At 42.6% G+C, this 25,337-nt stretch overlaps 1 protein-coding gene across 1 annotated transcript in view; it reads left to right on the top strand.

Moving 5' to 3' along the window:
* Positions 1–25,337, top strand: part of gpc6a (glypican 6a) — a 201,763-nt gene that overhangs the window by 168,494 nt on the left and 7,932 nt on the right. Inside the window, exon 6 of the mRNA XM_055230406.1 lies at positions 68–211. Within this exon, the coding sequence (XP_055086381.1) occupies positions 68–211 (144 nt within the window). The remainder of the gene's footprint in view (positions 1–67; positions 212–25,337) is intronic.

Consider the following 25,337-nt stretch of genomic DNA (forward strand, 5'->3'; position numbering starts at 1 on the left):
AGATTTTTGTATATCATTTTGTCTTTTCGTTGCTGGTTATCTTATTATAGCCGTGTTCTGGTTGCAGGTGTTTCAGGGCTGTGGTTCGCCAAAGCCTTCGGGAGTCGGCCGCTCAGCTCGGGGGATCTCAGACGTGTTCAGTGGACGATTCAAACACTTCAGCCACGAAGAACGACCCACCACCACATCTGGAACAAGCCTGGACAGACTGGTACGGAAACCAACGCAAAACACCACGACTACGAACACATGAATGAAGAAGTGAGGGTTAAAGTGAGAGTCGTACAAAACAGATGAGGTAGTTTTGACTCATTCTCAAAGGTTTTATTTGTAAGTATATAAAGTTACCACAAGCATGATACTTGACAGGCGCTAACAGCAGACAGCGGTGTTTATTATTTGATTAAACGATGTCAGAATTGCTTGATTTAAGTTTGGACAGACCTAAACCAAACAGGAGAGCAGCTGACGAACTCAAAGAGAAAATAAAAGCAGAGGATGAGGTCAGATGGTAGTAAAAATGAGTCACTGTTCAAACAAACTGAAGAAGCTAAACTTGGCTGAGAGAGAAATAAAAATCCTCCAGTTAACAAAATTCAGGTGTTTATTACAACCAACTGGGGCGAGCTAATTTCAGAGTAGTTAGCGTCACTCACCAGAACAGTCACGACTGAAGAAGCTACTTAGACTAAAAAAACTACTAAAAAAAAGTGTGTTCTGTTGAGAATTCAATATTCAAAGGAGCAACTCAGAGATAACCATTGCTTTTTATGTTGTGAAATCAAGTGCAACCAGACCAACTAGTATAGAACAGATAGACCGATATTTACACTTCGTAGCGTATCAGCCATCGGCCTTAAATCTCCAGCAGATGCTGATATTTAGTTTATCCAACCAGCTGCCTCCATATGCACAAAGATTATATGCACAGAGCTTTATTTAAACACTTTAGTCCAGAGAGGCGGCTGGAAAAATGTGACTGCACTGCTCTATTTTCCAGTTTGTAGTAAAACAAGGTTGTGGATGCGATTGTACTAAATTCAAATGAGTTAATTTACCTAAATCAGTCCAAAAATATCGATAGAACTGAACAATCGGATCAGCATCGGCCATGGAAAAACACATAAACACAAAGATCTGTGCTACAAACTCTGCACAAACTGGAGGGGAAAATCTCACAAAGTTTAATCGACGCTATATAAAGTTGCTTTCAAGTTTCCCGTGTCTTTAAAAGCAGCGGTGTAGGAGGAGGCTGCGTCCACGTCGATTATAAAAACACAGTCAAGTCATAACTCTGCAGACTCCAGCGTCTCCCACTGCACGTTAAACATCACCGCAGACGATCAGGCCGAGTCAGAACAATACACAACAACATTTTACAACATTTTATTTATACAGAAAATCGTACTGTTATTTTCTCGTCATATCCAATTAGAAGTGTTAATGGTAAACTGATCTGTGGCTTAAATATAAGTAATTATAAAAGTGGGAAATAGCTGTTTTATTGCAGAGAATAAGGACATTTTTTCTTTGTATAAAATATGTCCCACAGTCAATGTCAAAGCTCATTTGAAAGCAATTAGCGAGTACTCTTAAATTCACTTAACACTGAAGCAAAGTAATTAGTTGACATAAATTCTATGACAGCTTTTATTATTGTGCCTTGTCTTCAGCTTGTCATTTTTACAAGCTGTATTAAGTCTAACAAGGCTGTCTATTCTTAGGCGTGACACATCAAAACCTACATGTAAAGCGAGAAAAACAAGTGAACTAACCAAAAGAAATCGCGCTTTTATGGAAAAATCCTCAGGTTCTTGTTTCCTTTAATAATTTATCTGAACATTTTGTCAGAACCAGCTTCAAATAAAGACAGAGAAAAGCTAGCTGTCAGTCTGAGGCGCGCGGGTTTCATAACTGCTCATGCTTTCGCTTTTTTCACTTGATCGTATTTGACGTCTGAAATAATCAAAAGGTTCTGTCGCATGTGTCACTCCTTCATCGCTCAGAGATGTTTCGGTGAAAGACTCGTGCCACGAAAGTTGGACAATCTCCTTTATTTTTCCCAAGAACCATTTACGATGTTTGTTTTTTGTTTTATCTATATTTACTGTTTATTAATCGTTGCATTTAGCATAATTAGCCGCTCCAGAAATAAAATCTAAATAATTTTCTAGACTTTTTGGGGGGAAATTTTACAACTTACCAAGATTTCAGCCTTTAAGTGTGTTTCTTTTCCCCAAAACATTACCACTTTCTATACATTTTGCAAAAGTTCTATGGGAAAACTGATTGGGAATGTCTTTTCGTTGGGCAGGACGCTTTTCATTCACCTGTTTAGCGTCTCAACAACAACAGAACAGCGCCGTTTATCTCCGTTTCATCTCGATTTATTCTAAGGTCTACCACATGCCGCCCTATAATTACGATCATCTAATATAATTGCAGAGAAGGTTTCATCTGGATGCTGCTTTTTGCAATCACGACGCCCCGGCTTCCACCCAGAGCCGTTTCAGTGCCGTTTTCAACGACTTCTGGACGGGAGCCGAAACATCTTGATTGCAAAAACAGTGTCCAGATGACCATTGATTACACGACTGTTCCTTGTCGCACGGGCCTAATATAAGTTAAGGCCACTTTGCTCGTTACGGTGATTACATCTGATGACCTCCTGTTTTGAGTATTTAAATCTCTCACAGTAAAATACCAGCTCCTGTGTGGCTCCATTTGTCGTGTAACTTTGTGCTTGACTAACTCAGACTCGTGCTCTTGCCCAGATCCTCTCTCTAAATCTCTAAATGACTCCACTGTCCAATTAACCGTCTCTTCTTCATTTCACTGCTGCTCCCAGAGGATAGTGTGGAGGACAATGCAACACAGTGTAAGTCCTCCTTTTTCCTTCTCTTCCTCTCACCACTTTCATTGCACCAGAGCCATTTTCATGCAGGGACATTTTGGTAAATCACTGCACACTGGGGCTGTTTATAGGCCTGTCACGATAATGCATTTTGGAGCATGATGTATTACAACCATAGACTGTATAAAAAAAGTGGACTAAAGGAGTTTGACGCTCCAAATGAAACTCATCGAGGTTAGCGGCTATAGTGGCTAATTTGGAGTAGAGTTGTCTGTGTAAACCCTCGGTCGTCCAGGTCTGATCCAGAGCAAAAGACGAAGTTTAAATCTGTCACTGGTCAAATTGTTGTTGGAGTGAAGACGTTTGGCTGCTCGTCCAAGACACTTCTTCAGTCGTGGTCAGATTACTACAGGACTCTGCCTTATATCTGTCTGAAGGGAGGAGCTAACTACACTGAAACTGTAAACATCTATTGTCTCCAGCAGTTTTAGCCGAAATGACCCTATTCAGCCGCTAACGACCCTGCGATTGTTCTCTTTGTTTGAGTCTGAGGATGGAGTTACAGATGGAGGAGAGATTTTTGTGAAGAGTGCAGTGAGCGTTATATTGGAGAAACCAAACAGCTACTTCGTAAGAGGATGAACCAACACAGAGAGAGAGCAGCTCAGGACCACAGTCTGCTGTTCATCTCCATCTCAAAGACACAAAAAACACAAAAGAAGAAGAGAGAGCAGCTCAGGACACAGTCTGCTGTTCATCTCCATCTCAAAGACACTGACCACGAAAGAAGAAGAGAGAGAGGGTCAGATCTGAGAAAAGAAATGGTTTGAGAGGAGAGTTAAAGAAGATATTTTTTGTTAGGAAAGAGAATCCTTCATTAAACAGGAATGGGGACCTCAGACATCATCTTTCCTCCATCTACAACTCCATCCTCAGACCCAACACAAAGAGAACAATAGATCAAACAATAGATGAGATTCAGACAGATTTAAGGCCGTGTCCAGCAGCAATCTGACCAGAACTGAAGAAGCGGCTTGAATGAGCAGAGAAACATCTTCACTCCAACGATTTGTCCAGTTGACAGATTTAAACTTCGTCTTTTGCTTTGGAGCAGTGTTCCATATTTAGAATTCTGACCATGAGTATCATAGCAACCAAACAGCCAATCCAGAGCGAGGATGCTGAAGGTAACGCCGCTTCCTGCCCACATCTCTGGTTTAGGAGGGAGCAGGCGCTTAGCAACACTGTCAATCAAACCTGTTGCTAATGCTAACAGGAAGGACTTCAGGAAGGACTGATTTGTCTGTTATTAATGTTCATATCTTGATTTACAGACACAAAAGTGAAATAAATAAAAAACAGGATCATGTAGAGGGTTAATACGAACATTTAAGACCAGAATGACATCAAGTCCATGGACCCGGAAGCGCACACACGAGCACTTCCTGTATGAACGGCAGCAGCTAGCAGGTTAGCTACGTCCATTTATACAAACAGTCTAAAATTACAACAGAAAAGGATCTTAATAAAGGATAATATGGACAGTACTTTACCCCACTGCCAAAATAAGTGACATAATAAACCTTTTTTAAGTGAACCATGTTGTAAAAACGTGGCTGCAGTACATTAACGGCCCAATTAAACACTCGCACTTCGCTCTAGTATCTATAATGTGACATAGATGTTAATTATTCAACCAACTGCAGCTCAAATATAGGCTTTAAATTATATTAAAAACAACAGAAATGTCCCTGGTTGTGCAAAAAACTGAACAATAAAAAAGTCGATATATTCATTACGGTGACAGGCCTGGCTGTGTGTGGCTCGCCGTGTTGTGCGTTGGTTATATACACGTACAACGGGACAAAGTAAAACAAATTGATACTGCAGTACACAGGAGGGGTAATGTAGTAGATATAAATCAACATTAACAGAAGAATATGGTGACTAATGACTCTCTAACCGCTTGCACTTTTTAACAGGACTTGCCACCGTTTTGCTAACTTTGGCAGAAGTTTTGGTCAAGTGGGTTTTAATAATGCATGACACAATTTATGTGTTAATGTTAATGAATTCTACTTTAGTTAACTTTTCCCATTCATTTCAATGATCAAACACAGAATGTTTCAACTGTTTGGGGCGACAGTGGTTCAGTTTGTCGAGCGTTAGACCCGCTGAGCTGAAGGTTGCTGGTTTGAATCCCGCTCTTGACGTAAACATCACGAGTCGAGCGGTCAGATCCAGGTTGGCGGTGCGATTCCAGCTCCACAGATGAATGCTGAATGTGATCGTGTCCTTGGTAAAGACACTTAGCCCCCCTCGCCTCCTGTGTCTGTGTACTCTGGTGTGTGTGTGTGAGTGTGTGAGTGTGTGAGTGTGTGAGTGTGTGAATGTGTGTGTGTGTGAATGGGTGAGTGGTTCCTGGATGTAAAACGCTTTGAGCCTTGAAGGTGGAAAAGCTCTATATAAAAACGTGACCTTTTACCCTTATTTTTATATCACAGATTTGGGATCAGTTCCAACGTTGCTGCTTGGAATTTGAGTATTTGAAGCTGCTGGCACAGAAAAGCAGTGGATATAGTGGGTCACACAAGACGCAAGATCGATTCAAATCAGTTTATTTAACACATTTAAATACAACTTGAGCTGACCAAAGTGCTTCACTTAAAAAGACAACAAAAAAACACATGTAGAGCTAATACGATACAAAGGCAACAAACAAAACAATAAAACATCAATAACACCTAGATATATTGTTAAGCTTGTATTAAATACCAGGGAGAAGAGGTGGGTTTCAGTCTTGTCCTATCTGTGTTAAAGACTGAGAGGATCTGACAGGCAGAGGGCGCTGTTCCATAGTCTGGGGGCTGCTACAGAAAAAGATCTTGAGCCTGGTTTTGGGCACAGCAGCAGGAGCTGGTCAGCTGACCTCTGACCTCTGACCTCAGGGCTCTGGGTGCAGTATAGAGCTGCAGTGACTCCCTCAGATAAAGAGGAACCACAGAGAGCAGACAGAGGACACACAGAGTGAGACTGGACCCATAGAGCGCAGACATTTAAACACGATCAATGACATTTTGAATTGGACTGATATAAACAGGAGTCAGTGCCGTCGGCTCAGCTCAGGCTCCTGTCTCTTTTCTGTCTGCAGACAAGCTGCAGCTCGTTGTTCTGGACATTCTGTGAGCGCAGCGGGGAGTCCGAGTCCAGCCCCTCACACAAAGAAATACAATAATCCAGACTCGACGATACAAATGCATGGATTTTACTTTGTCAAAATCCACCTGTGGAAGGCAGCGTTTTACTTCAACTGAAAGAAGCTGAAACAACTTTGATGTTCAAGGCTCTTTTATTACTATAATGCAGAGTGTCTATTATGAAAACAGCACTTATTAGTTTTGTGTGTGTGTCGTTGGGGTTTATGGGCCTGACTGTGCTGTAATATTCAGATGAATCATAATCTGGACGGTTCTTGGTGTATGTAAAATAGTCGTATGAATTATTCCACGTCCCACAGAAGAATATGCTTGCCTTGCCTTAAACTCCTTCTCTTCACTTTTGTAATCTATATTCATAGCAGTAATTCTGACAAATCTGCAGTAAACTCCTTTTAAACAATGTCCATTAGCGTCATTATGAATTTCAAGCACAGCGCCCGAGATCCTGGTAACACATCGATTATCATTCAGTGAGGAAAACGCTCCAGGATTTAGAGGAGCGGGGTTTCTGACACCAAATCTGATTTTAATCATTTTAATGACTTCATCAATATGCTCAGAAATGCTTGTAAGATAACCTATTGGCTCTCCTAATGCAGCTGATCTGTTCTATCCTCACATGAGGCTCAGGCTTTAGCCGTGTGGAAGTTAGACAGAAGTGCACTTAACCCAAAACTGTTTTTATCCGAGAGTGAACGAGACGTGTGTTTATACTTTTATCTCACAAAACATGTTACGATATTTACACCGAGCATTTAAGCAAGTTTGTCTGAGTTTATATAAGTGGTTCATGTCATTCCACATGTTCCACCAGCTCATATTTACTGTGCACGAGGAAAATAGACTCAGATTCAAACATGCAACACACTCAAGCTGCTCAAACTGGGCCCATTTTTTTCTTTTTAAAATGAATCAGATCACGTGTGTTTGATAAAAGTCATAATGGAGCTGTTAGTTTTCAGGAGGAATCAAATAAAATAAGTCAGACTGTAGTTTTTGTCCTTTCCGAGGGCGATGTTGGGTCAGAGCTCGTCTTTATTCGGACAAACCTCGTCAAACTCTGGTCTTGTCACATTTCAGAAGCTGAGCGGGGCAGGGCGAGGTTAGTACTGAGATGAGACGCCGCGGGGAGTTTCAGACGCCACAGTGAGGCGCCAGTGTCAAAAACTGTTGTTGCGTCCTTAGGCAAGACAGTTACCAAAATTGCCTTGTATGAAATAATAATAATACAAGTTTTAAAGTGATTTTGAGCGTCTGGAAAAGCTCTACGTGAGACTAATGCGTCGTAGTTTCTTCCCCGGTCCGTTGCAGTGTGTATTTTTCAGAAGCGGCGGATTCTCCCTGTTACACACTAGACAAATACGCACTGTCAGGAATCCCTCTCTTTAATCGTTTATAAAAAACTGCAGCTTCCAGACGGTTGTTCAAACTGTTAGCGTTATCTGATTTGTTACATTCTTCGCCCTCTGTCCCGGGTTGTTTTTTTGTTTGGGAGCTGAATAGTCGCTGCTCTTAGACAGAAAGTGAATCAGTCATTACCGTGGCCAACCCGCTTCCACGCTCCATTTCACAGCTTCTCTATCAGGCCAGCGCAGCCAGGAAACCAGCCTCTAATGAGCATTTTCAAAGGAAGGCCAAAACTGTAAATAATCATCAGCGTTTTATTCCTTCAATCAATCATGTAACTATATTTCACACAGCACCATTCATCGTAGAAGTGAGAGTGTCATTCTTATGTGTCTGCTGCTCTGCGATTACTGTAAGTGTAAAGTGGGGCCTAATGGCTTTTCAAGAGGTAAAATACACAAAATACACAAAGTACGGCACTATTTATGTGTATTTATGTACTTATGCTAAGGACTTTGTTATTCAATTCAGTTTATTTTGTAAAGCACAAAATCACAACAAATTCGCTTTGCGCTGAACATGAGAATCGATTTAACGAAAAAAAAAGTTAGAAAATCAACAGTGAAAGAGAAACAGATGAGGAAATTTATCAGCAGAGAGCGTCCCCGTCCTTAGATTCTTCTTCTCGATGAGGAAAAACTAAAAAAAAAAAACCTGTGAGGAAAAAGAGAAACCTCCAGGAGAACCACTTACATGAACGATGAGGCTGGAGACGTGTCCAGGACTAACGTGCGTTTACAGAGAGGGTTTGGATGGTTTAACCGATGCAAAATCAAATTATAACTTAAACCAAAATGTAGACGATGTTCACGTGTCAAAGGAGCGTCTCACGTCTTAGATAAAGTGAGATAAACCTCGACTATTTGTTCTTTCCGAGTAGAACTGATGTGTCTCCATGGTGACCAATAATCGTCTTCTCTTTGTCTGTCCATGGTTAGAAGGTAGAAATAAACGCTATGAATGTGATAAATGATACAGTAAATAAAATATCAAATGTATGTTAATAATAATCATAACAACAAACATCTAAATACAGAAAATACAAACACAGGAAACATCAGAAAAATGCTTTATGTAATAATACAAAGCAATAAGGAACTAAAAGTGAGACCGTGGCATTTTCTCGCCTGAAGTACAAAATTCCGCGTGTCCTTGAATGCACCGTGGACAGCAGCAGAGTTGGTCCCTGAATGCATCACTGGCGCAAGTTTCATAACAGCGACGCGAACAAAGGAAACAACGAATTAAGACCAGATCGATGTGATATGAACGACAAATACTAATAATAATAATAATAATAATAGTGACTTACGTTCTGAAGGACACATGAACTATCGTAGAAAAAGTCCAAAGTTGGAAAAAACAGCAGGAGCGACTGTCCCAAACACAACGCTGACGACGACTAAAAGTTCCGCTGGCGGCTGATGAATCCTGATTGGTTGAGGAGTGAAAAGGGCTGATCACTGATTGGTTAAGATGGTCGCCAATATAACCAAATAATAAAAAAAATTGTGAAAACCTAATGCCTAAAAACCGAGGAACGTCATAAACAAATAAAACAACAGAGATAATAAGAATAAAATGACACTCTTGTCAACAAATCCTCTCTTTACATCAACATCATCGGTAGAACGGTCAGATCCAGCGCCCTACAGGTTGGCGGTGCGATTCCAGCTCCTACAGATGAATGCTGCTGTTGTGTCATCGGGCAAGACACTTAACCCGCCTTACTCCTAGTGTCTGTGTGCACTTTTGTATGAATGCATGAGTGGTTCCTTCATGTAAAACGCTTTAAATGCCTTGAATGTGGAAAAGTGTGATATACAGATAGTACCACAGTTTTAGCATAAGGATGTAGCGAAAAATTTAGGCAAACACAAGAGAAAAATGTGTCTTTACCCCAAAAATACATGTTTAAAATGACTGTGTGTCTCCTCCTTCTAGTTTTACTCATGTACATTATCATCTCTGGGTCGTATCTTCCTAAATAAATTGCTGTTTACGAATCACCTGAAAGTCTCTTCTTTCGTTGCCTCTTAAAACAATGGCCCTCGTCTGTATCCGGCGTCCGTGGCAGCCGCAGTGTGTCTGAGCTGAGTGTTAGCGCGCTAGGTCTTAAAGAGATGCATCTGTTAGTGCGACTCCACCGCTGAGACAAGACCAAAGGCTTTTATGCAGATCTGGGGCGCACACTGTGAATCTGAATGGACAAGAAATCACTGTTCCCTCGTCGAACTTTCTGCCCGCGACAGTAATCAGTCCCCCCCGTCCTCCCCCGTCCTCCCCCATCCTCCCCCGTCCTCCCCCAGCTGCCCGAGCCCTCGTCCAGAGTGACCAATGCGACTGCAGCCAAATCTGTTCAGACTTGTGCCATGCGGAAAAAATGGAGGCGCTTTAATGAATCTCTGGCATGTTTTTACAGATTTGTACTGTGGCTCTTTGCTCTTTAATAGCTGCAGTTTTGTGCTAATCAGCAGGCAAAAGAACAGAGTTAAGACCAGTTAATTCTGCTGGCATGCTAATTCAGTAGACTGGGCGTGCTGAGCAGAAGCTTTCTCTGCAGTAGTATCCGTGGGGTGTGAGCGCTGTCGGGCTTTGTATTAGATTGTGCTGACAAAGATTAGGTTAAAAAACTTTACGATGGCGAGACTCGCTTGTTGTAGCTGTGTAAAATAAAGTGCAAGGCGACAGTGGCTCAGTCGGTGTTTGTCCACTGATTCACGGGTTGGCGGTGTGATTCCAGCTCCTACAAATGTGTCGTTCGCCCGAGTGTCTGTGTGCACCGTGTGTGAATGTGTGCGTGTTTTTTTTCTTGATGTAAAGCGCTTTGAGTGTCTTAAAGATGTAAAAATGTGACCATTTGCTAAGAGATGGAGGGTGGGACTTTGATTCCTCGTCATTAGCAGGTACATGATTAAGTAGGTCATAAAAGATTTTACGACCTGCTCAAAAGGCCATCGCTGCAGCTAGGTACTCCCATCAACCTACCATAAGATTTGCAGAAGTGTCCGAGTATTGCACTGGAGTGTGTGGTATAGAAGAGCGGTTATGTTAAGTCCAACGGTCACATTTTTATACAGCGTTTTTCGACTTTCAAGACTCTCGGAGCATTTTACATCAAAGAACCGCTCGCTTATTCACACACGCACGTTCATACTCCAGCGTACGCACACACGGGGAGGGTTAAGTGTCTTGCTCAATGTTACAGACCAGTTCTGTTTGGCGTTGTCTCCGCTTTTTCGCATCCACCCGCCCAGAACCACCTGGAGCGGAGAGCGATCTACTGGGGAATAAAAACCCCAAACGCAAACCACATCGGCAACCAACGGGGTTCTCCACTGCAGCCATTGTTTGGGTTATTTCGTTTATTTTTGTATTATCTAGTTGTTTATCCACTTTTGAACATTATTTTGTAAGAATAAGTCTAATTTATCACTTTTTTACCACGTCTCACGCTCCCGTTTTGTTTTAGCATAATTTTGTTGCGTGTCGCCACCTCTGGAACAACTGGACTCAAGTCTTGCCCAAGAACAGAACAAAACTAAATATTTATTGACGGTAATCATCTGCTGAAATCGCACCGCCAACCTGTGGGTCAGTGTGTCACGCGGGTGAAAAACTGGGCTCACGAGCAACACAAGAAAACACAGCCCAACTCCTTGTCTCGGTGAATACATCAGGTTTATTGTAAATACAGAGTCTGCGTGTCTTCAAAGTCAAGTCAAACTGAACACAGGGAGAACATAAAGGCCACACCCCTGATTAGCAACGAACTTCAGGTGCGGAGAGAAACAGGGAGGCAGCAAACGAAGGACTGGAGCTGTGGAAACGACGCTGGACTGGAGATAAGCAAAACGTCTATGTCGAGAGCGATTTTCGAAATACCAAGCTTCAGATCAGCGACAAACGATCTACCAACGCTGGAGGGGCTATGTTTCTCATCTGACCTGGGAACACCCACTGGAGGAGCTGGAGGACGTGTCTGGGGCGAGGGAAGTCTGGGAGTCCCTGCTTAGACTGCTGCCCTGAACCTGGATAAGAGGAAGAAAATGGATCTAATGGAAAGAGGAGAAACACGAATCGCAGCTGTCAGCATCTTTTGTTAAACCTCTCGTTGCTGTATAACATATTTTCAGATAAATCCCACGATTAAAGAACCTGACGGATGGAGATGTTGCTCCTCTGGACCACGGACACCTCCAGCTCAGTCCTTACCCTCCTCCATCTCACATCTACAGTCTCCTGCGTCTCTTTACATTCTCTGATGAGTGAGTGATCAGTCTTCCACTCTCTTCTTCTACACGTGTCATAAGAGATGGAGACCTGACACAGACTGATGTTTCTGCTCATCCTGCGGTTTTCCACGTGTAGATTAGGATAAACGCTCAGCCACAACAGATCAATGTGCGTCCACACTTTGATACCTGTGTTTCCTGCTCCGCGTCTCACCTCAGCTAAACTCATCGCGTGGGCGCTCGTACTCGAGGGCAGCTCCGGCCCCTCTGAGAAAAGCAATAGTTTTAAAAGGAACAGTGGCCTTTTGCTCTGCTTTCATGTCCAAAGAAAAGCTCATTGTCGTGGACGGCGGCGCAGACGTACTCTCTGTCATTTGGCTCCTTCAGCAGACGTCGCACGAATGAAATAGACGAGAAATCACAGGGAAGATAAGACTTTGTTGTGGCGTTCACTGGGCCCTAGTGGTCAAACGTGGTACTGTCTTCAGAGATGTTAATGAATCAATCAATAATAATGTCATTTTCCAACCAGGACTAGTGCAGTTGGACTTTTATCAAGAAATAAACTGTAAATCATTGTTTTTGGTGTAGAGTGAATATTAGAAGTTTCAGATTAATCAATGACGTTGGTAAATATGTTTTTTTATCCTGCCATCCCAACAAACAAGGCTCTGATTTGTATTTTTTTGTATTTTGGGGGTGAATATATTACTTTTACAAATGTGCAGTGGGTGCAGAGGTAAAAATGTTACTCAAGTAAACTCAAGTATGTGCTTTAAGAGTAAAAAACAAAAGTATTTCACACAAGTGTTGTTCATTTGTTAAATTCTAAATGTAGTGATATTGATTACAGTTAAATTTATTCATTTTTCTCATGAATTTTGTGCGTTTATTTTAGTTTTACTCAAAGTCGAAGCTTAAACTTGAAAACTTTACCACAAACATGTAAAAGTAACTCCTCAGATCATACAGTGGAGGGTGAAGTACTCAGTTTTGTTACTTAAGTAAAAGTACAGATCCAGAGGTAAAAAGTTACTCAAGTAAACTTAAGTATGTGCTTTAAGAGTAAAAAGTAAAAGTGTTGTTTATTTGTTAAATTGTAAATGTAGTGATATTAATTACAGTTAAATTTATTCATTTTTCTCATGAATTTTGTGCGTTTATTTTAGTTTTACTCAAAGTCGAAGCTTAAACTTGAAAACTTTACATGACAAAAACATGTAAAAACAACCCCTCAAATCATAAGAAAAGTACTTTTACTTTTGAGTCCTGTTCACAAATGTATTGGAGTAGAAAGTACAGATACTGTACACACTGTAAAATGCACTGATACCTAAACTACTTTTACTTCATTACCTGCAGTTGTGTCTGTATCTTTAACCGATGTCGTCCGCTCTTTTCGTCGATGGCTTTTATAATGAACACATCACTAAATGTAACCGAATGTCACGTAAAATAAATGTAATTACTTTTTAACTTGTTAAATCACGGTTTCTGTGATAAACTGACATTTTTAAAAGTGTGTATCTGGTCGGGACACACCTCCTCACAAACCTTCTGCTCTGCAAATTCGGCCTTTTACAGACTTTTAATTTTTGGACAGTTTGTTGTTTTTCTTGCAGACTCACTTTTTCACACTTAGCTCCGTGTTTTGTGTCAAAATGTCGACGTAGATTGGACCGACCGCGCCTCAAAACACAAAAAACACACAGGTTTCTCTCCTCAAAGCACAAACTTGCATTCACCTTCTCCTTTCTTCCTCCAAACTTCCTTCCACGCCGACAATTTTCCTCTTCATGAACATTTTCTGATGATCATTTGCAAACATTTCAGACATTTGAAACACTCCACTTGTTGGGAAAATCTCATTAGTTTCTTGTCAGTGCACACGTTAAAGCAATATAGACTTAAAATGCCTTTTAATTTACCTTCTCGCGGGCCACATAAAATGACGTGGCGGGCCGCTTTTGACCCCCGGGCCTTGAGTTTGACACACGTGCTTTATGTGGTCACGGTGAAAAGCTGTGGGTGAATCTGAGGCTGTTTGGTTCATTGTTTTTTCAGACGCAGAGACAGAGACAGACGGGGTAGAGGCTGTTTACCTTCCTTAACACAGCAGAGCCCGGTGAGCCCCATTCATCTGTGCGGGCAGCAGACGGCTTAAATAAATCCTGTTTAGTGCATTATTTAGCAGCAGAAACACGGCATGTACGCGGACTGTGAGTGAACCGACCCCGCCGCACAAAACCCTCACAACAGTATCAGCTTTTTGGAGTTAAACAGGAACGTTATTTTTATCGTGTGGAAAAGAGACTGTGTTTTTGTGTCTTATCTTTATTAAAAAATGGACACGCTGGAGAAATGTCCGGATTCAACCACGACTAAGCTGCTCATTGGTTTATTTACTACAACTACTACTATTTCTACTGCTACTACTACTACTAATAAACCTGATATCATCACCACAGGGAGATAACATAAAAAACGGATTTTGAATCACTGTATGTTACTATGGAAATGTACTGCAGTAAATGATAAAAGTGAAAGTACTTTATGACACTGACACAAAAACAGTGAAGCAGGATTATCCGAGTAAACGTGTTTTTATCTACAGTAACATTAAAAGGTCTGAGCAGCAGCAAATACAGACGTGAAGAGAGAATCAGCGACAGAAATAACTTTTTCAATCATCTGCAGCTCAAATGTTTTTGTGTTACATCAAAAATAACAAATGTGCTCAGTATTGTAACGGAAATGTGTGTATGATAAATACTATAATAAATACTACTACTATAAATACTACTACTATAAATACTACTACTATAAATACTACTACTATAAATACTAACTACTATAAATACTACTACTATAAATACTACTACTATAAATACTAACACCCAAAATATATGGGGACAGATTTTACAGATTGAAGGATCAGTGGATTTAGTGATGATGGCGTGATGATGGCGTGATGATGGCGTGATGATGGCGTGATGATGGCGTGATGATGGCGTGATGATGGCGTGAGGATCATGACGGCCGTAGCTTGGGCACACGCTGGAGGCTCGTGTGATGATGGCGTGATGATGGCGTGAGGATCCTGACATGATCGTGATGGTCGTACCTTGGGCAGATGCTGGAGGCTTGTGTGACGATTGTGTGGTGATGGTGTGATGGTCGGTCGGTTGGCTGATGTGTGTCGTTGCCTCGCCGTGCTCTTGTGTGTCTGGTCAGTCTGTATCTGTTTAAAAGTGTGATTCTGCGGTTTGAACACGGCGTGATTCTGCGGTTTGAACGTGGCGTGATTCTGATCGTCTGCGGCCCGTCCCTCGCTGTCGTTCTCTTTGTGGTTTCTGTTTCTCCCACTGGGTTTTTTGTGTGTTTATTTTGTATTTTTTTGTGTTTATTTTGTATTTTTTTGCCAGTTTTCTCAGAGCGTTTGTGGATCTGCTCGGCTGTTATTGACCAGAAACTGTTTGAGTGATTTTGTAACGCTCTCGTGGTGAAATTAACAGTTTGTTAAGCCGTGCGAGGTGACTGCTGTTGTGATAAAATAAATGGAATTGAATGATAAAACGGTTTTGTGGGTCGTTCCGTGTGGATCCTTGTGCCGTTGGCTCGACTCCACGCCATACGCCTCAAGCTGCTCGTAATTACATTCATTTATTTGCTTCACCTGTACATGACGTTGTTAGTATTCTATGATTATGTTTTTAAAGCTCACATTTTTCCCTAGTTTAGAAAGTAATGGTCCAAACTCTGGAGTAACTTGCCAGAGCATCTGCTTATTGGAGCTGCTTCTCCCAAATGGTGTGATTACCCTTGGGACGGGACACGGAGGCAGCTGTGTGCGAGTCCCATCTGTGCTTACATTAGTCAGGTCATGCTTTGTTTAACATGTGCTACGCTAACGCTAGCTCCTCTCTCCGAGGTTTAGGATGTGGTTCTATATCAGCGGCTCCCTGTTCTATTTATTCACAGTAAATGAACGAAGCAGCGACGGGATCAAGGATCGCACCCACTGATTCTGCTGCATTGTCACTTTGCTAATGGCTAATCTTCTTACTCTTGGCCTTTTTTTCTTAAGGTTAATCCTCTGCTGCAGTGATTTGCATACAGTTTTGACACAGGTTTTATGCCAGATGCCCTTCCAGACTTCATTTATCCACGTCTGGAACTAGAACCAAGTCCACGAGCTTGAGTTAAGATTATTATTTTACTCTTTTATTCCATTATATGTATCTAGAATTGTGACGGCATCTGCATTTTAGCTTTAAGCCGTGTTTTAATGTTTTGTAATGTTTTATTTCATTCACACGGTTGTTTATTATTGGTCTGTGACATCTCCAAACCTCAAAACGCTCTGTTCCACCTTGTGATGTCATGCAGTGGTAGTTTTTCAAGTCAACAGCTCTTTTCTTTTACCTTTACTTCAGTCAAGATCAGCATTTCCAGTTGATTCTAGTGAAGGCGTGTGGAGTTTAAAAACACAGTGGAGCACTTCCTGTATCGCCAGATGACATCACAACGTGTTTTCTTCAGTTTGAGAGAAGAACCCAGTGTAAATATGCAGGATTTGTGTGTTAAACGTGTTTAAATGAAACAAAAAACACAGATATAACATAGATCAGAAAATAGTGTGATATAGGCCCTTTAAATATCAGACACTAGTGCAGTATAATGTTTTTAATCCAGTGCGATCTCGCCGTTTTACCACGTGGCCATAGTCTAACTTCATTCAAACCTGTATCCACACGTTAATTGCGTGAAATCCATCGATTAGAGTTAGTACGAGCACGTCTCTCAGCTTCGGGGTTGATTTTAAGATCCTGTTGATGGTTTAAACGTGCTGCTCGGTGCTTCTGTTCGTCCACGTTTCCAGTAGAACTTTAAAATCAGCACTAGATCATTTTGGATGTTCCTAAAAACTAGAGGAGCCTGGGCTTTTGCTGTGGCTGGACCCAGACTCTCAAACTGTCTTCCTCTGTGTATTAGACCAGCCCCATCTTGAAATATGTTTAAATCTTTGCTGGAAACTCATTTATCTGCACTGGCTTTTTGCACAATCTGAGCGTCACATTTGTTTTGCATTGTTTTATTGTGTTTTTGCATGTTTCGTTTTATAAGATTGCACTTTATATTGACTCGTGAAGTTATTTATACCATAAACACTTTGCAAACTGGGAATAGAGTTTCATCTTAAATATAACTTCATACCTCCTATGTTGTGTAGGTGCATTAGTGTAAATCTTTTTCTCGCGGTGTGTTGCCGGGGGCTGCAGACGGCCGTACATCATGTGAGACCTAATCGAGTCATGATTGCACCGCTGACCCCCACGCTTCTTCTTCTTTGATTTTCTGCCCAAATAATAGATCATTTACAGATTTCTGGTCCCCCCGCTCCGGCCGCATCTCCAGACGGATTATGTTTCACTCAGGTGCAGACTCGGCGCGAGATGCTCAGGTGGAAACTGTCACGTGGAAACAGTTTGTACATATATTGTATTTATTCGTAGCAAAGCACGATGGAAGGAGCACGTGTAAAGATGATTGTAGTTGAAGGTTGCGGTGTACTTTGTCGTCAATTTGTCCTGTAACTCGCTCGGGGGCGGAGTGTAAGAACAGAGCCACGCCCAGGGACCAAATCTAGATCTCAGGCTATAGGTTTGAGCTGGAGGATTAGCTTCATGTAGCGTAGCATTTTTAGTTTGATGGGACAAACCAAGGCGAAAGAAAAGCACAAAACATCCCAGAAGAAATTATATAAACTGTAGACAGTAATAACATTTAAATGAGCTGATGTGCAATGGTAAAATGTCATTAAAATAAACCAAATACAATCATTTTATTACAAACTTTCACAAAAAATCAACCAATTATCCACAGTAGAGACTTGAAGAGGTTTAAGTTCTTGGGCTGCAGTGGGTAATTGGTTACTCACGTCCTCCACTTGATGTTGTCTTGACGTGTTTCACGTTTAAAAAGACGTTCAAAGTAGTACAAGTAGAACAAGTATTCAGCTGAAGCGGACATCTTGACCTGCTCATTTATAGAACCACTTACACTCGTCCCAAAGGCCACAGTGACCACAGTCCTGTCCTCTCATTTATGAGACGCTCTTCAGCTCCTGCTCCGGATCCTGCAGAGTTTAAAATGCTGACGGAGGGATGTGTGGGACATGGGAGCGGTGGACATCTGGGCTTTGGACGGGACTGTGGACGGGACTGTGGACAGGACTGTGGACAGGAGTGTGGACGAGACTGTGGACAGGACTGTGGACGGGACTGTGGACGGGACTGTGGACGGGACTGTGGACAGGACTGTGGACAGGACTGTGGACAGGAGTGTGGACGAGACTGTGGACAGGACTGTGGACGGGACTGTGGACAGGACTGTGGACAGGACTGGACCGGACTGTGGACCGGACTGTGGACCGGACTGTGGACCGGACTGTGGACCGGACTGTAGACGGGACTGTGAACAAGACTGTGGACGGGACTGTGGACGGGACTGTGGACAGGACAGGACTGTAGACAGGACTGTGGACAGGACTGTGGACGAGACTGTGGACAGGACTGTGGACGGGACTGTGGACGGGACTGTGGACGGGACTGTGGACGGGACTGTGGACAGGACTGTGAATGAGACTGTGGACGGGACTGTAGACGGGACTGTGGACCGGACTGTGAATGAGACTGTGGACGGGACTGTGGACGGGACTGTGGACAGGACTGTGAATGAGACTGTGGACGGGACTGTGAATGAGACTGTGGACAGGACTGTGGACGGGACTGTGGACGGGACTGTGGACAGGACTGTGGACAGGACTGTGGACAGGACTGTGGACAAGACTGTGGACAGCACAGGGCCGTTTGGGGGACCGGCTTTGTCCGGCGCCGTCTCTGAGCTCGTTACCTCAATCCAAGGATCAAAAGGATCAGTCTGGTCTCAAACCCACATGTGTGATTATTATTGATGGACAGTGCAGTTTGTGATTCACATCAGATTCACTCTTGTTCCTATAAATTTGTGCTTTTGGTGCAATAATACATTTAAGTCATTCCTCTGGTCACTTTTCAAAGACACTAAGAGCTGACGTGACCCGCTCATCCTCAACTTCTTAACTTTTCCCTCTAAAACGACTCTTTTTGAGCCAATACCAAGTAACACTAAAATGTGTCATCAATTCATCCAAGTTCTGTCTTAAAATACAAAATAAAAATAATAAAATACAAAAGAAACTCCTCGACTATAAAGAATTCTACCTTGGTGTCATCATTTCTACCTCTCCAGCTCCAACTGATCAAATAATTAAATGTACAGTTTGTCCAGATTAACAAAAAAACTGATTTTTAGAAACATTTTAAGCATCTCCAGGTTTGATCTTTTGACTTTAAGGATCAGTGGCGTTTTGCGTGAGAGCTGATCTTTGGAGACATTCTGAGGTTTGATTTTGGCATCTATACATTTGTCAAATTCAAATTCAAAGTGTATAATTGCGTGTTTTGGTGTTGGTTGTGACTCGTTGTGTGTGTGTGTGTTGGGCGTGTGTGTGTGTGTTTTCCGTGTGTGACTCATCCTTTGGAGTGGTGAGACTGGTGCACTGCAGTGTCCGTTTGTACATCAGCCTGAATGAGGTGAGTCACTGTGAGTTCGTTTCTGAATCAAACTGTGCTTTTTTGTCCAAACTGACCTCAATTCAAACAGGAGACTCTTTTCTTTTTGAGTTCGTTTTGTCCGGAGAAGCGTTAACGCCTCACACACTCGCGCTCGTGTACTTTCGCCACGTGAGTTTTGACAGACGTCTGCGTTCAAACCTTTTCCCACGACTCCCGCGCTGTTCGTTCTGCTGTTGTCTCCACGTAATCCCAAATGACAAACATGATTCTAACTAAAACGCATTTGTTTAAACCACAACGACCTTCCCCCTGTGAGTGTTTAGTCTGTAACGTCCCTTTATTCCGTCGTGTTTGTTTACGTCAGCGTCGACCACGGCGGTGTCTGCGCCGCTTAGACTACACAACAACTTGCGCAATCCCGTGTTTACGTCCCTCTTTGTGTCCAAATATGTGGTCAGATTTTCCCCGCAGAATGAGGACGACGCAGATGTTCCGAGGCCGTGTATCAGTGGCAGGTAAGCGTGTGATTCTAACCAGCTTTGGCGTGTGCATAACGGGATTAAACACACAGAACTAAGGCCAGTGTCCAGCCGAGGCGTTCAGGGGCGGCGGGTTCTTTCATGCTCAGTGAGGTTTGTGTAGTGTGTGTGTGTGTGAGGGACACGGTGCACCCGCTGTGGACTGTTGTTACCACAGTGTGTTGTTGTCGTTTTGTGTCATTATCGGCGCTGGCCCTGTTTCCAGAAGAGGTTTAGGCCAAATTCAGAGTTTTTTAACACGGAAAAAAGGTCGACTTTTGCAGAGAGACGTCGGTGTGTGTCCCTCAGGCGTCCAGGTCGGATCCAGAGTAAAAGCTGAAGTTAAATCTGTCACAAAAAGTCGTTGGAGTGAAGACGTTTGGCTGCTCATCCAAGATACTTCAGTTCTGGTCAGATTCCTCCTGGACACTGCCTTATGTCTGTCTGAAGGAGGCGCTAACGACACTGAAACTAGAAACAGCTTTTGTTTAAAGTTTGTTGTGCACACAAACACACAAGCGCAAACAATAGGGGATTTTAGTTTCAGTGTCGTTAGCGAGTTAACCTAAACCCTGAGTCTGTCACCGTGGGAACTCACCTAACCTGGTCCTGAGCAGCTTTAATTAATTGAAATTACTTAATTTTTTTATGTATATAGTTAATGAGTTCCAAAAGTACAAGTCTAAAACTATATTTGTGTTTTAATACTTCACACTAATTATTCATTAAAGTATTACTCAACGTCCCATTTTAATCAAACCTGATTTAGCCTGTCCAGAGTCACATGACTTCCTGTCCACAGTCACATGACTTCCTGTCGCTCTAAGATGGCCGCCTCCTCTGGTTTACCGTTGCCATGGTGATTCCTCTTTCCTTTGATTCACTGATCGTGGCTTTTCTCCTCTGAACTCTGAACTCAAACTGAACAAACTGCTCCAAACCTGCGTCATGCACCTAAACCCTACACCCTAAACCCTACACCCTACACCCTAGACCCTAAACCCTACACCCTAAACCCTACACCCTACACCCTAGACCCTAAACCCTACACCCTAGACCCTACACCCTACACCCTAAACCCTACACCCTAAACCCTACACCCTAAACCCTACACCCTAAACCCTACACCCTAGACCTTACACCCTAAACCCTTCTTCCCTAAACCCTTCTTCCCTACACCCTACACCCTAAACCCTACACCTTAAACCCTACACCCTAAACCCTACACCCTACACCCTACACCCTACACCCTACACCCTTCTGTCTGAGGAGGAAAACTCTGAGTCAGGAGTAATCTCAGTTTTAGTTCAGCCTCTTTGTGAAACAGGAGCATTATCTCCACAGGCATCATGGGAAATCTGATCTGTGAGAGTTAGAGCCTCATCTTCAGCAAATATAACTGTTGTGTTTTGTTCTTTTTAGTAACGCAGTGATACGTTTAGTTTATTTACTACTATGTACTTTATCCCCAGCGTTACTGAAGTGCTCCTCTGTGTTTTTAAAGTCCACACACGTCATCAGACTTTGGTTTATTTATTTATGTTAAAACCGTGTGACTCAAAAATGTGGAAACTTTCTGTCTGCGTCTATTTATATTTTATTTATTTAATCTTTCTTCCTGCATTTTTTTTTGCCAGACTTCTGAATATTTTAGCATTAAATAGAATAATATTAAACCAGAATGGAGATAATGTTTTGTTTTCAGACTGATTCTCTCCTAAAGGTGAGAATCCTAAACCAGGGCTACTCTTTCTGTTCTATTTTAAGCTGTAACATTCACGTCCTCAACCTGGATTCTGAATAATGTTTTATATCTACAGTTAATTTAATCTTTTATAAGTTGGATAATCAAAATCTTTTTTCAGTCAGACTCAAGTCGCTCATCCTCAGAGTCAAACATCACTATAACATAGCACCGTATTATTATATTTTTACAGCTCAGACAAAAGTAAGTGATTATAATCAGTCGGGCATAATTTACCAGAGCGTTTGTGCGTCGTGTGTGAGTGTGTGTGTGTGTGTGTGTGACGTGTGGAGTGTGATGTGTTTATTCTATTCACAGGGAGTTTTATTGAATGAACTGTGTGGCCTGTAGCTACAGCCCAGATAAAGGAGACGACTGCTGCTCCCTGAATTATTACCAGAGGCTAAAGAGCCACCAGCCATAACTGTGTGTGTGTGTGTGTGTGTGTGTGTGTGGGGGGGGGGGGGGGGGGTGTGTGTGTGTGTGTGTGTGTGTGTGTGTGCGCGCCGCTTCACCGCAGCCCGTAGACACAAGCACGGCCTCCCCTGAGAGGTGAGGAAGACTGAGGAAGAGTGAGGAAGAGTGAGGAAGAGTGAGGGAGACTGAGGGAGACCGAGGGAGACTGAGAAAGACGGAGAAAGACCGAGAGAGACCGAGGGAGACCGAGGGAGACAGAGGGAGACAGAGGGAGACAGAGGGAGACAGAGGGAGACAGAGGGAGACAGAGGGAGACCGAGAAAGACCGAGGGAGACCGAGAGAGACCGAGGGAGACAGAGGGAGACAGAGGGAGACAGAGGGAGACAGAGGGAGACAGAGGGAGACCGAGAAAGACCGAGGGAGACCGAGGGAGACAGAGGGAGACAGAGGGAGACAGAGGGAGACAGAGGGAGACAGAGGGAGACAGAGGGAGACAGAGGGAGACAGAGGGAGACAGAGGGAGACCGAGGCAGCAGGGGAAGCACAAAACCTGTTAAATGAAGGAGAGAAACCAGTGTTTTTTTTTTTGTTTTTTTTTTTGACAGACTTCAGAGCTGTTTCCTGGCACAGATAGAGCGTGCAAATTTAGGACCGGTCAAAAGTTGAATGTCCACTGTGTCCACTGTGTCCACTGTGTCCACTGTGTCCACTGTGTCCACTGTGTCCACTGCTCAGTTTTACTCACATCCTGCACGAAGAAGTGACCGAGTGAGTGTGACGTCACCCACAGCGTTTGGCTAAAAATGAATCACATCCAGGCTAACAGTTACAGCGGCTAATTTAGAGCCGAGTTCCACATGTGGAAATCTGACCACGAGCACCATAGCAACCAAAGAGCCAATCAGGAGCGAGGAGCGGAAAGCAGGCGCCTGATTGGTCTGTTATTGATGTTCATATCTTGATTTACAGATACACTTTTCCACCTTCAAGGCAGTTTATGTCAAGAAAACACTCACACATTTACAGCATTCAATAGAGATGTTTATGTCGAGAGCGGGATTCGAACCGCCAACCTTCAGATCACGCTCTACCAACTGAGCCGCTGTCACCCTGTTACTCTTATAATACAAGAAAGTGTTAGAATTAATGTTGTTTTATGTCTTCAAACTGTATTTTAAAGTTTTGCAGCTGCTGGTAAAGTACATTTTGAACGAAAAGCATATCTCAATTTTATTAAACTAAGGGCCTCCCAAACGCCATCGGGCACAGGACCCCCACAAACGCCACAAACGGCCCTGCTGACGGACGGGACGGGGTGAAAGGGGCGGGACGATGCAAAAGGGCGAGAAAAGCAGGTTCACGTTCAGATTCATGGTTTAGTTGTGTGTTGTTTCCAGAGTCTTATGTTGTGATCTGAAAATCGAGCGGAATTCAACACAAAAGCGAGTCCCACGGCGTTTAAACGGCGTTTTGATGGAGCGATTTTATGTAATCATGAGTCATACATCTACATCTCATTATTAATCAGCCGCAGAAGAGATGACTTAACGAAGCAAAGTATTTACACGTGCACCTCAGAATATCACTCATGTTTAACCACAGCAAAAGTAAAAGTATTATTGAGTCTGCGCCTGGAGCTGTGTTTGCCGTAATGAAGAGACCACGCCCCTTTAAGTAACTACAGACCCGCCCCTTTAAGTAACTACAAGCTACAGACCCGCCCCTTTAAGTAAGTACAAACTACAGACCCGCCCCTTTAAGTAACTACAAGATACAGCCCCGCCCCTTTAAGTAACTACAAACTACAGACCCGCCCCTTTGAGTAACTACAAACTACAGACCCGCCCCTTTTGAAGTGAATATGTTTTACTTTTACTTCAGTACTTTGGAGAGCAGTATTTGTACTTTCTACTCGAACAGGACTGAAAAGTAAAAGTATTTTTGTGTTTGTCCAAGACTTGCTGAAAAGACGAGGGTTCGACCTCAAAATCTGCACAAAATACTTTAACTTTTTTTACTTTTTAAGCACATTTTTAAACAGATACATGATTAATTACTAGTACTTTCAGTATTTGTTTGGTGTATGTTAAATAAAATGTTTTTTAAAAGATCATTAATGACATAATGTGCAGATAGAATGAGTTTTTCGGTGCTGCTTTTATTCACGGTCCCTAAGAGCACATTTATTAACGTTGTGGACAGAAACACCGAAGCTTTTTACATGTATTTTTAAAGATTTTACATATTTTCTAAGTTCTCTTGCTGCAGTTTGAATCAGATTTACTCCACACACATATATTTCCCCCTAAATGCTCCGTGGAGAGTATTATTCAGCTCTTCTCTCAAACCCATTTGCTTTTCTGTCAGCTGCCGTCCCGGTGCAGCCCACAGAGTCTTCTTGTCTTCCCGGTGTCTTCCTCACGTCTGTCTCCGCTGCGCTCAGTCTCTCCATCACTGTGTCCAGATGGAAACAGCCGGGGGTCCGTCCAGTGCCAAAGTCTGCTCTCCGGTCTGTTTGGACAAATCACAAATGAGCACAATATGGGCGGAAGTGGACGCTGACAAAGTGAAGAGACTTAAGATGGCGGAGCTGCAGAAGGAACATCACGGGCTCGTAGTGACATAACAATCCAACAATCTGCTCTTTGTGCTTTCTCCTGAACGTAAAAACACACACAATAGTCAAATTTCCTCCTTTTAAAGTCTGAAATTTGCTGTAAATCTCATCTTTTTACTCTCAGAGCTTCAGTTTCATCGATATAAAGTGGGTAAAGTGTCTCGCCTAAGGACCGATCGCAGTACGTGCTTGTCCAAAATGGATTCAAACCGCCAACTTTCACGTTAGTTGTTGAAAACTCCAACCACTGAGCCGCATAAACTGTCCGTGGGATTATATTTGTATCGACACTGATCAGATTATTTAAAAAAAACTGTGAATTGAAGTGTTTTGCTCATGTTTATCCGGGACTTGAACTGTGCGACTGGAGTCTGTGCACATTATTTTACACTTTATATAACAGAACGTCCTCTGCAACAAATACATTTTTTTATAGAGAAATAGAAAAATGTTGTTGTACCTCGTAGACCTTGTATTTTATAGTTCTGTTTGCTCTCAAATCTTATTGCTCCTGGAGTTGTTTACAATGTGCCCTCTGAACAGAATCATACTTCTTAAAAATAAATTGCAAATATTCTTCTTTTTTTATTTGGGGATTTTTTCGTTTTTGTTCAAAATTGTGCGACGCATTTACCCGAGTGATCAGAAGTTGTTTGATATCAGTTTGTGGAGACTTTTCGTCGACTTTTACTCACGCGAATCCGTTT

The sequence above is a fragment of the Periophthalmus magnuspinnatus genome, chromosome 3 (assembly GCF_009829125.3).
Source record: "Periophthalmus magnuspinnatus isolate fPerMag1 chromosome 3, fPerMag1.2.pri, whole genome shotgun sequence".
Taxonomy (NCBI): domain Eukaryota; kingdom Metazoa; phylum Chordata; class Actinopteri; order Gobiiformes; family Gobiidae; genus Periophthalmus; species Periophthalmus magnuspinnatus.